Source organism: Neodiprion lecontei, chromosome 5 (assembly GCF_021901455.1).
Source record: "Neodiprion lecontei isolate iyNeoLeco1 chromosome 5, iyNeoLeco1.1, whole genome shotgun sequence".
In the NCBI taxonomy this organism is placed as follows: domain Eukaryota; kingdom Metazoa; phylum Arthropoda; class Insecta; order Hymenoptera; family Diprionidae; genus Neodiprion; species Neodiprion lecontei.
This window is the reverse complement of record NC_060264.1, coordinates 31,351,353-31,364,287: the sequence shown is the minus strand read 5'-3', so window position 1 is coordinate 31,364,287 and position 12,935 is coordinate 31,351,353. Positions and strand designations below refer to the sequence as shown.

General features: G+C 35.8%; 1 protein-coding gene and 1 long non-coding RNA gene across 6 annotated transcripts; one reads left to right on the top strand and one right to left on the bottom strand.

The window, feature by feature from the left end:
* The first annotated feature begins 1,158 nt into the window (after positions 1-1,158).
* On the top strand, positions 1,159-12,655 carry LOC107226857 (Na(+)/H(+) exchange regulatory cofactor NHE-RF1). The gene is made up of 2 exons (XM_015667816.2): positions 1,159-1,977; positions 9,931-12,655. The coding sequence occupies exons 1-2, from the start codon at positions 1,534-1,536 to the stop codon at positions 10,240-10,242; spliced, it is 756 nt and encodes a 251-aa protein (XP_015523302.1). The 5' UTR covers positions 1,159-1,533; the 3' UTR covers positions 10,243-12,655.
* LOC124294707 lies at positions 4,501-9,934 on the bottom strand. 5 transcript variants are annotated; one of them, XR_006904633.1, is made up of 4 exons: positions 9,380-9,934; positions 7,848-8,524; positions 4,841-5,461; positions 4,501-4,601 (listed from the first exon to the last, which is right to left on the bottom strand). It is a non-coding gene; the product is annotated as an uncharacterized LOC124294707 (long non-coding RNA). The 5 variants fall into 5 exon arrangements; XR_006904630.1 differs by having other exon boundaries at positions 4,501-5,113; positions 5,191-5,461; XR_006904631.1 differs by having other exon boundaries at positions 4,501-5,461.
* Positions 12,656-12,935: the final 280 nt, after the last annotated feature.

The following is a 12,935-nucleotide window of genomic DNA, read 5'->3' as shown; positions in this document are numbered from 1 at the left end:
ATGCGACGAGTCGTGGTTTTCCTGTGCAGCCAGGGCAATATGCAATTGATAATCGGCCGTAGTTTAGTTCTCTCACCTGGCGCCAGAGGCGCGCGTTTTACAAAAGCGTACGAACGACGACGCTGCATAACTTCACCCTCTCCTCCAACCTGGTAACCGGTTCTCGACGCACGATGACGACGTAGACGGTGTAGACCGAAGAGGTGGCTGTTTGCTCGGCTGGACCGTGTGGTGGGGCACCAAAGTCTCCGAGAAGGGGGCGAAGTAAGGAGAGGGGAACGGCTTAGCCCAGCCATCGTCAACGGGAACGGATGCCTCTGTAGATTCGTGAAGTGTTCGAGCACCTGTTTGCGTCCCGACACCGCAAGCTTACGTACGTTACAACTGAAAGTATATAACAACCGGTACCTACCTGCAAGTATATATTATACGTGTAACCATATTTTACGGATCGAACGAACGAACAGCGACAGAGAATACACGTCGCGCTAACATACCTAATAATATCATCGTCTATCAAAGAGCGAGCAATAATAATTGAATTGAAAAAAAATTCAAACTAATTCGTACACATTACGAGCACTTTTGCCCGGTAAAGTATAACGATAAAAATAATAACAACAAAAGTAATAATAATAGTAATAATAACCGCGGTAATATTAATGGTAACGCTGATAAGCACGTGCGTATAATATTAAAAGTGTAAAAGGAGTTTACGCACGTAGCTGGATTTTACATGTGAATTAATTATAGGGAAAAGAATTCGCATGAACTTAGGTATCGTTAGAAGACGTAAGGAGCAAGAAAAAATAATCGCCGGTTTTACGTGTATATTGTAGGATTGTAGTTGTATAACACAGATGTACTGCAGTTGAGTATGATGCACCGATAATAATCTCATATATACATGTATAATATATGTATATATATATAACGGAGTGTTTGTTGTTCCGTGATTAATATTGTATAATACAATAAGGAATATAACATACTTCTATCTGTCTACATGTAATATTGTATACCCCTATATGCATATGCGTTAGACGGACGTAAAATTCATTCCTATGTGTTTTTAAAATGAAAAAAATCTGTGCACAATTTTAAACGCGAACCGCTGCAGTTTTACCGCCTTTGTTGTTTCTTTGTTTGTTTGTTTTTTTTTTTATCGTAGTTTATTTTTCTCCCGGTCTCTATATTATTGATACATAAAAACGAAGAAATAAATCAGGAAATAAATCTACGACTGAAGAAATTTATTTATATATTTTTGTTAAGGAAAAATTTAAAGTCGTACACTTAAAATTACATCCATAAATACGTATAATATAATTGGTATCTACAAGGAAAACGTATGAGAAAGACTTAGTGTGTACCTGCCACAGGCTCACCTGTAATTACACGCGCGCACACGCATATATATATATATATATATATATATATATACATACACACATAAGCATTCGGTACGCAGATACCGCATCGTCGAATCAAACCGTGGGAGTGTGTGTATATATATAATATATCCACATAGCGATGTCGCTAAGTAATGATAATAATGTGCCGCAAGCGAGGCTCTGCCACATTGTTAAATGGGAAGACTTTGACGGATATGGATTTAATTTGCACGCCGAGAAGGGTAAGAACGGACAATACATCGGCAAAGTTGACGAAGGCTCGCCCAGCGAGGCTGCGGGCCTTAAGCAAGGTGACAGAATCATCGAAGTGAACGAGATCGACATATCGAACGAAACTCACAAGCAGGTGGTAGAACGCATCAAGGCGTTTCCAAACGAGACCAAATTGCTCGTAGTCGATCAAGAGGCCGACGATTACTTCAAGGCCAACAACATCATCATCAAAGGCACCCTACCTAATGTCAAGGTCGTAAAAACTCCCGAGAAAAATCCCGCGTCCGAGGAAGATCAGACCACCGTCAATTACGCTCAGTCCATTGGCAGCAACAGCAGCTTCGACGAGGTGACTAGACAACACACTATACAACACCTATTCTTACAATTAGATCCTTTATTTATCACGATATTCGTTACAATACGCGCGCGCATTTTTTGTTATAATTACGATTATATTTACTTGCAGAGACAATCGATGTCTTTCGTCTCATTGTCAAAACTACCCACCCACTTGTTATCTGATACTAGAGAGACAATATATGTCGATACATCATTTACTGGCTACTGCACAATCTATAACGATAAACATGGAATGTGATTATTTTTTTTTTTCTAATCAGTAGATCATGCAATGAGATAGTACAAGTTCTTCGCTTACCGATTTCGTTCAATTCTCACATTGATATACATTACCTGTGTATGTACCTGTTATACCGGCCGAGCTGTGAAGAAGAAGTCTCAATTTTCTATCAGCTTAAGAAGAAACGGTGATAATACGTACAAACATATGAGAAACACACGACGCGTCTATAGATCTATTTACATATAGTGTACATATTCTGTAATTTCGTTTACTCACGTGCTGATTGATCAACTAATTGGATGACGTAATGTCATGGCGGTTTGCGTTGCGTCACCATGTAGGTATTACCTGGATGCGAACCACTGAATCGAATATTTGAATGTCGGTATTATTTATTCTTTCAATTGTTTTTTTCTTCCCAATGAAATTTAACTTAAATTGAGCTTGAATATCGGTTACAGACAGGCAGGACATCGAAACTTGGGGATCGGCGTGGTACTCGCACTCTTTTAATTTCTCTCCAGAAGTAGAATATTCCTGGTATTATTTAACGGAGGTATAGATGGTATAAATAAATTTGCAAACTGCAATTAAAGTCGTGAATAAGAACCACTGCTCGCCGTCTCGTTTCATTGGCTAGCACGATATGACGCCATCGAATGGCGCTCAACCGTTTCGAACAAACTATACTTTCAAATTCGTTTTTTTTTCTTCTTCAAATATTCTTAGTAAAACGAGCGCGTTTTCTTGCGTTGTTGAACCGGATCGATGTGTTCTTAGAACCCGTGATCAGGGCGCGAAATCGCGTCGTCGAATATCGTGGAAATTGAAAGTCGATAAAGAAGGTGTTTGTTTGACTGATAAAAACAAAAAAAAAAAAAGGTGAATCGGTACGAGTTAATTTTTTACTGATTATCTTTCGGTTTAAAGTTTCTTCCAGTTATACACATACATATTATGGCAACCTAAAAACAAATGCGGAATCGAGGCGCTGTTCGAAATACCTCGATGGATGGCACACTTGCGTATATCGAGTATTTAAATTCGAACGCGTTCGTAACGGATTTGTGACTCGTGTATAGAGGTATATAAATTGACCGTAGTAGGTATGCCTGCAGCATAGATCGGTGTATGCATATACACGCTGGCATGCTTATGATTCTATTTATAAATACCTGAGGTTTACACATACGTACATATTTACGAATATTTCGCGATAGAACGTATTATAAGTAACCGATTTCAGATATTCGTCTTCCCTCTGGGGTATTTAAAACGTGAATTTCTCCAAACTTGGGCATGCAGGGTTCACGTGTTACGTATATATGTACAGAGCTGTATCATATCTACGAAACGTATCAACTCCGCATAGCTAAACATCGTCACCTTAACACCTGGTAAATGGTGCGCGAGGCAGGTATTCGCCCGATGAAGAAAGTCGCGCATGCTGTTGCTTTCCAAAAATTTTATAGCCCCTAAACCGTAAATTATGTAGATATAGGTCATGGAATCGTTTATAATTATTCTAGTTCCGTATAAAAGTTTAAGAACTCAAGCTAAAACTATACATTTTATACCTTACCAGCAGCTTGTTTTTAATCCTTAAAACGAACTTGACGTAATCCTACTATACGCAACATGGATTTTCCTCATTGCGATAAGATCCTGATAGCATATTTGTTTAGAGATGATAATTTTATATTCAGCAGCGAAGAGAAAGTCCTTGGTAGTAGATAATTCAGGAAATTCTAAGGCTGCGGTTGTTTTGATGATGAATTTTAGTTTAGGTCCGCAGGCTGCAGGCTACAGGCAGTACTGAGAGACTGCGTCGTACTTACTGTCATAATAAATTAGTCTAGAGCCTAGGGGAAAAAAGACGAGCATTGAAATATGATTAAAAATATATATGTTATGTATACCGCATCACCCTCACCAACGAGCATTTCGTCATATTCGTAACATCATATACTACAGTATACCAATTTGTACCGTGATGTATGAATTTGCAAAAATGTACAAAACTTACACATACGTATTACGTACGTGCACAGAGTATAGTACAAATTATCCGCTACGCCAATCATAAAAATATTTCAATTACATTCGGATTAGATCTATAGTGATGCTTGCAGTATTATACATAGATGTGATCATAAATTTAATTGGTTCTCTTGTTTCTCTTCTTTTTTTCATTTTTTTTTTCATATATTTGCGTAGGATTTGTTTGTATGATTTTGTACATGCGCACTATGTAAACCAGGTTTACAGCAGGCTTGACAATACTTGTTATAGTACCAGAAAGACTCATCCGCCTACGTACGTTTTTTTCCTTTTTTTTTTGAATCTGGAGTTAGGCGGATGTAACTTATCTTTAACCGCGTCGGGCTCTGTAGATAGAAAAGCGACATTTTAGTCATAAGTACGTTTACACATGTTACGTATTAACGTGTGGAAAAAAAATATGAGCAACACAACATGTGTCACGTTTACACGTTTGATAAATACGAAGGACGCGCGTACCTGCAAAAATCCCCGTGCATATAAAGTATAATAATTTGAACGTTATAAAAATTAAACAGTGCGATTTATAACTTCTCTTTAACTACATAAATGATCTTTCATTTACCGAATCACGGTTGACTAGCAGCGTTTCGGTTTATATAACAAACTCTGTGGTTTTCTCTCCATCTCTTCCATATTATTCCGCGTTGCCTTGATTTTGTATTTTTTGTTTCTCTTCAATCGTCGCCGCGTCGTATTCGTCTGCCCTTGTATACATGATATTATAATTCTTCGGAAATATGAGAATTACCAAGTTCTCCTTATTTTTGTTTGCGTATTATTTAAACGTTTTCGTTTGCACAAGAATATTATACCTGTAACACGGTCTAAATAGGGGCTGGAATTGAAAAGATCCGTCAGATAAAGAGGATATTATACACTCGTATACAACTCTTAGAACTCGGAATTACGTACCTACGTATAATTATCGTATACAATCGATGTGGTAATTACGTCTAAAAAAAAATATCTCTTTTGTTATCTATATTTTCCTCTTCTCGTTCAAGTATACAATCGATCGTAAACTTTTGCAAAACTGCAGGATGAATCGCTGCGTGCAAAGTAGTTGGAATGTTCACGCTCTGTGTTACCGTCCTGTCGCCGCTATTGTACTGGAAGGATTGATTTCCACGTCTTTTTCAGCACCATGAAAATTCATTGCGAAATTCCAGAATTTCTCGGGTATCTGGTGGCAGATAATGCTGCCTTAATGACTTCGTATTAAACGACGAAACATGTTTATTTCGTATTTTTTATTCCTTATTCTCATTTGAGAAGATGCTACAGTCAGTCATTACCACAGATCGCGTCGTTACCTACGGAGTAAAATGTCACTAATTCAACTATTGTCAGCGTCTATTACAAGCTAGTTGCGAATTTTTCACGTCAGCGATCTGTAGCTTTTGGTAACAGTCAGAATAAATAGTTATTCCTACAATTCGAGAAGCAAAATCATGATCATGAAAAATTGCATATCAGAATACTGCAATTGTTACGATGAAATATTACAACAGAAACCCTGCAGTATTTAGAGCTGCAGCGTTAGCTGCGACCGTAATTCTGACTGCTGTCACGCCGGATGCAAAAAGCGTGAAGGTACATATTCACTCACACGCGAAGACGCTCGCTATCGTGAGAGACGATATTTGTCAGGAGCTGTTATTCCCGTGTGAAACAACGCGAAGTTTGCTATAAGAAGATGATAATTCTTCACCGTGTGCTCGATGACGCATTCCCATCAGGAGAGAACCGCATGACTTTAATACACCGAGACGATGCGATCGCGGCTATTCTTATACATATAAGTATGCATGTATGTGCTGAATATAATTCGAAACGTACATAAAGAATGTAAATACCTACGCATGATTCGCTTCTCGGTATGTCGTTTCCACAATCGTTACTTATCCGGCGGCTGCTTCTCGACGACTTACCAGATACGACGAGAACGCCAGCTCAAATGTGTACAATATTATGCGAAAATATTATGCTGATAATACTCGTTACACGTCATTACAACGAGTGGAACGAACAAAGAAAGAAAAAACGTACGACGCCTTCTTGCGTTTGTTAATATCTTTGGAATTTATACACAAGCTAGAACATATTTAGTCGATCAGCGTAAGATTTTTTGCTTAAAACAATGGAAGAAAGTTTAGTTGGTCTCTAGTTTTCAATTATTTGAAAGTCAGTCTTTAACCGACCGAGTATTGTATCACTCGCTTTGACTGTGCTCTGATAATAAGACAGAAATAGGTGACATTTTACTCGGTCGGTAAAGACGCATCGCAGTACCTGCTTAATGAGAATTGCTATGCAGCGAACGATTCGATTGCATATAATATGCGTCGTGCGGGTTTCGCTGCACCGCGTGCGTGGTTTAATAAATTTAAAAGAATCACATCGTCTCGCATCCGTAATGCCAATCTCGCGGTGACTCGCTAGCTTTAAAATAATTCAAAGTCCACAACGGTGCTACATTGAATCTCTCCACCATCGCAAAAATTACCCAGATCACGACGATATAACTGTTACAAGTTAACTGTCTCCGTGTCGTCAAGAAAGTAGAAAGACAGCGGAATAAAAAGGACGACGCGTGTACAATGAATATATCCGATAGAACTAGATCGCGTTGTCCGCATTTCGAGGATATGTGCTCGGTAATCCGGGAGAGCAATGGAAAAAAATAATTTCTCCATTTTCAAACCGGCGACTAATTTGTCCGAATAAGCGAAATTGCATAATTTATACTCATGAAAAGTAATCAAGAATTATTATAAATTATTCTCGAGTATAATTTCAAAAATTTCCATTTCTTTTTTTTCACACTTTAAATATTGATTGACTTTAATATTTATTCGAATGCAGAAATCCATCAACGATTGTTGAGGAAAAGGATGAAACTAATTCTATGCGTCGACGTATACAATTTAGCTGCACTAATGCGGCTCTGTCAATTTATTGTCATGGTTAATCCGATAAGCAACGACGAGATTATACGGACGCGAGTCAGTTACGAATGCGCCAGGCTATTTGTACGTTATATATTATTTATGAACATTACAGTTTGGAGACACGGATAATATTAGTCTACATGCATGTCAGCAGTCAACAGATCGACTAACAAGTTCAATTGCAAGATCTCGTAATGACAGCTTACAATTAGCCTATAGCTTGGAGCGGTGAACGATGGATAGGAAAGTGACACCCGATAATCTGGTCTTAGGCGTTAACCATACTCGTTTCTTTTTATCAGAACCTGTAAACCCGTAAAAGTAAGTTATTTTTTCGGGCTATTGTGAAAAGAATTGAATTATCACAGCATCATACTTTTTTCTTCTCTTCTCTCGTCTGCAACTGTGTAAAACTTAGTAACATCGACGAATGCATAGATATATAATATATATACACGTATATTATTAATGATTTCACAACGAATAGTTGCACAACGATCGGTTCACGATCAAAATAATTGCGTCCGCTCGGATCTGTGTCGATGTGTACGTATGATTCGACAGAATATTATAGTTATTCGATACACGGATTTTAGCGTTCTTTGGATATATACATACACACATACCGGCAGCCAGGTATTTCGTCGATAAGAACACGTCTGCAACAAGCCGGGTTACGTTACATTACGGTCGTTTTACCTGTAGGCCAACTTAAACAATTGCGTAATCTCTTTCAAGGTAGTCAACGTACATTACACGACCAGCAACGGTATGTAGTACGTATAATCGTGCATACATACCTCCTCTATGCACGAAGCCTTGAGCCAATCAGCCGCGCTGACACATCTGCCCTGTCGTTTTAACGTTGAAAATATATGCTGTAGGTGTGAAGATTTTTTTCTCTCTCCTTAAACAGGCAATACAAAATGTTGTACTCGTAAAAAACTCGGATGTGGATACAGCACACGTCGTGCATTACAACTGAAACAAGGGAGAAATTTTTTAACTTACTTCTGTTTATCGCAATATTATTCTTTGTCCTTATCTAAAATACTTGCCGTATATTCGTCTGCGTCAGCGCGTTTCTTAGAACGATGATTGCAACAAATTTTCAATAGTAATACATGCGTGCGCGTGTTTCTGTTTGCTTTTTCTCTTCTGTGAAATTCTCACGAGCAGGTACGCGACTTGCAGGTATAGGTACATACCTATTTCTATTATACCCTACTTGTGTGACTACGTATTGCGTTTACGTAATTGACTCTTCTCTCAGAATTTCGTAAACCTTGCAAATGCTGGAGAGAATGAAAAAAAAAAGTGAATTGAAACATCTGCGGTGCATTATAAAGCTGTTATTATATTGTCTGTGCTTTGTTATGTGTATGAGTACGACATTGCAATCAAAAGCCACTTGTCTGCGTGTACGTATTTGAAATAAGGCTAACGCCTGCTAACTTGCAACCTCGCTAACCCGCGTCTAATGGCGAAATTTGGGTTGCCTAAATGCAGGCGATCGTTTCGTTTGAAGCTGATCTTTTGCAAAGTGAGCGAATTTCCCGGTATAACATTATATAGCGACGTAAATTTTTCCCACTTTGTTTCTTCCAAGTAATTCTTGAAATAAACCAATTTAACAAGTCAAAAAAATCTGTACAGAAAGTATAACGTTTTTTTTTATAAACTCTTATATGCAAGGTATGTTATTCACGCTGTGTAACCTACATGAATGCATGCTACAGGTAAATCATTAGAACGTAAAACAGGCATAATTCTAATGCAATTAACACTCTACAGACTCATGGATATTATGGACATAATACTGATACATATAATAGGCCGGTGCTGTTTGCAGTTGACTGCGATGATTATGCAATTAGATGTATACCTTGCAGGTACTGCAATGAAAAGCAGATGTAGAAAATGTGCTACTATAATACGTTAGTTAGCAGCTATGACATAGAGCAAAATATCTATGGTCTACATTATAGTTGAAGTTTTACGAAAAAACATATGCGAAGAGAAATAAATCGAAAATGGCATGTTCAACGAATATTTCCTCAAGCGTTCATATATTCCCAGACGAGTTTTTATTCTTATACACATGTATGACCGTATTAAACGTGTATACGAGACGATTAATTTATACCCACAGTAATATAGCTGGTTTAATGCCGATACTTCGATATCCGAGCGCAATAAATTTTTTATCTCCTTGTACAATACACGGATTAATTACAATCCGGCCTGAAATTCGAGGGCTTAACTGCAATACGTACGGATATAGGTGTACACAGTGAGTAGATAACGGTCGAATGGTCTAATGCGCATGCGCAAAAAATTCTAGAGCATAGCAGTTGTTTTGTCAGGTCGACCAACCGATGTAAGTTCAGATGACAGGTCGCCGCGATGGATGTAACCTCAAAAATGTTGGTTATGCTGACAACAACTACTTTTGCTGCAGAATTTTAGCGCATGCGCGTTAGATCATTCGAGCATTGACTATACACTGAGAATTGGAAGATTTGACGCGTGGACGAATTGGGAATTAGATGAGTTTACAGGCGTAATACAGCTTATGTTCCAAAGTTGTTCGTAAATTTTTTTATCTGTTTTTCCGAGAGTTCTAACGAACCCTTGTTGATTTTTTATTTAATTTCATATCATCGTCGGTTGAAACTGTATGTCTATTTTTCATTTTCAGAGTGCTCACAAATCAGTCAGCTCAACGGACAGCGGCAGTACAGCGCCGACGGTCGTAAACAACAATTCTGGCATTGAACAATCACGGGAAAATGGTAACAGAATTGATCAGGACGAGAACAATGAAAATAATGGAAGTGCCGGAAGCGGTAACGGAAACGTTCCGAACATCAGCGGAGGTGAACAGAAGGGTTTGAACTTGAAAATGAGCGCGAAAGAATTGCGCGCAAAGTTGGCAGCACGCAAGAAATATGATCCGAAAAAAGAATCGATGGATTTCAAATTGAAATTCGACATTGTTCAAAAGTTGTAATATAATTTAATTTTTTTTTTGTCCAATTTGTTTTGTTTTTCCCTACCCCTCTCTTCCCAATTCCTCTATAACACGCGTTTCTTGTACGGTATAACCCATTGTTATTATTGTTTGTACACACACACACACACACACACACACACGAATATATACATATTTGAAAATGCAGACAAAAAAAAAAAAAACAAAGGTAAAGAGATGAAAATTTTTTTTATTTTACGCGATCTAAAGATTTTAATTTCATTATTTTACCGTTAATTGTCGACGAGAGAAAGACGGAGAGCCGAATTGACGATCAGATGCATATCATAGTATAATAATTGCAAAAGAAATTCGAGCGCATATAAAGAAAAATCGACTTATATCTATATCTATAAAAATATAACATAACCATAATAATTACTTTGAAATATATTGTATTTCGCAAATAACTATCCAAACAACACGTGTAATCTCTCAGTACTGTCATTTTTTCTGATAGATTTTGATTTTTTTTTTACAAGATTCGATTTCGACTGTTGAAATGATTTGATTTCGATTTTTTTTTTTTTTGCTGTACTTGTTTGATGTGTTTAAATTTTGACCCCGTTATATCCATATACATAGATCAACGATTAGTTGGTATAAGTAAGAATTGAAGAATAAGCAACATTGCGAAATAATGTGAGAAACGAAGAAGGAAAAATATAATGAATGGATCAATGTGCAATGGAATATAATTATGGTTATAATCTACCCGTAAGTGACCGAAAATAAAAATACAAAATTCATGAATTACGTTTTCAAATTACTTGCTAGTGTACTTTGTATATCATGTATATTGAGATTGTTAAATTAATCGACGATATATGCATATGTATCTATTTGTTTAGTATGTATTATATATATATATATATAATTGTGCCATGAAAAAATTATCTGCAAGAATCATTATACAATTTATACTATGTCGATCTTTCATTCAACATGCAATTTCTATTACCTTGAATAAAATAACGAATAACCTTACCTTTCTCGAACTTACGTGATAATAATTCTATACACATTCATGATCAAATTAAATATATATATATAGTGTTTTGACCAAAATAAAATTATGTGTTATAACAACCTTCGTACTGTTACAAAAATTTCAAATTAGCGGATAATTTATTATTCGTTTCTCGTGGATTTTGAATACTATATGTATAATTAATGAATTTTATGCCGAATAAATGTTACATAGAGATTATATTTGGAAATATTTCTCAAACGATGATTTTTTTTTCTTCTTATAATCAAAAGTTAAAATCTTGACACGTCTCACTGTCCACTGACTCGTGTGTAATTGATTATTATAGTTTTCCAGAACGTACTTGAAAAAAAAATATTCACTTTATAATAAACATAATTTTTACTTCGCGTAAATGTTGAGAAAAGAAAAAACAAAATGAAAAGTGAACATTGTTCTTTTATAGTATACTTTAAATTGTTTCATGTGACGAAATCTTTTTTTCCTTCAATAAAATTATGAAATGAAAAAAGAAATAACAATGTAACTATAAAATTAGACGCATAATGCAAGTATGCGTAACCGGAGTTATTTTAATATAATTACGAGTGGAAAAATCTCCTTTACGTTTTACTGTATCTTTCTCAAATAAATCGTATACACGTAATACATGTATGTACGAAACGTAAGCACGTATTATGTACGTTTAAAAAAATCCAGCGAATGAATTTATTTTATTCTTCGCATAGGTGGACCTGATGATGCATACGGTAAAAAAGGAAGAGGAGGTTATAGAAAAGGTGATTAAAAAATTAATAAGATTGAATGAGTGAATAAATAAATAAACTGACGATTGTATTATATACATTATCATTATTATTGTTATTATTATTATTATTATTATTATTATTATTCTCTTCGCAGCATTTGATTTTTGATTTTTCCTTTTTTTTTTTGCGCTTCTATTTTTAAACACTTGATATACTTTATTCGTCTCTGTTTAATAACGGAAGCAGTCTTCAAACAGATATATTATATATAATAATCATTTTTTTTTTCTTCTAATCACATCATATGTATAATATGTACACATTACGATGGCATATACAATACGGAATTATAATATATATGAAAATATCGGTCGTAATATTAAATCGCGATTTTATTACAAACAACGCATCGAGTCTGTATGATTGATGTTACTATAATGAGGATGCTGGAGACTTGAGTGACGTTACTTTTTCATCAAATCGCGTTTTAATCTTAGGCGAGGATTTTTTAGTGCACATTATTATACATATGTATATGTGTGTACATAAAGAATGCGTGCGCGTTTAAGTAAATGATAAATAATAATGAAATAATAATCGCGTAAGTTACGTATATAATATGCAACAGAGATTAAAGCTCAAAGTTTTTAAGCTCAAAAGAGGCACCGTTGTAGGTATTACATTCATAATATTTTTATCTTCTTCATTCTTTACGCGTACTATATGCATATAATGAATTGTACTATCTATTATGTATATGTACGTATATAATGTATGTATATGTATGTTTAATGTGACATGATCATATTATGCGGTTATGACAAACACACGGCAATAAACACAATATATGATAACAATAACAATAATAATAATCGTAATATTAATTATAATTATTATATATAGTAATAGTTTATACAGAAATGATGGTGATT

Bases quoted from the DNA above. Each gene is read 5' to 3' on its own strand.
- LOC107226857 (XM_015667816.2), top strand. From the start codon at position 1,534: ATGTCGCTAAGTAATGATAATAATGTGCCGCAAGCGAGGCTCTGCCAC. The intron at 1,978-9,930 runs GTGACTAGACAA...TTTCATTTTCAG, and splicing joins GCAACAGCAGCTTCGACGAG to AGTGCTCACAAATCAGTCAG.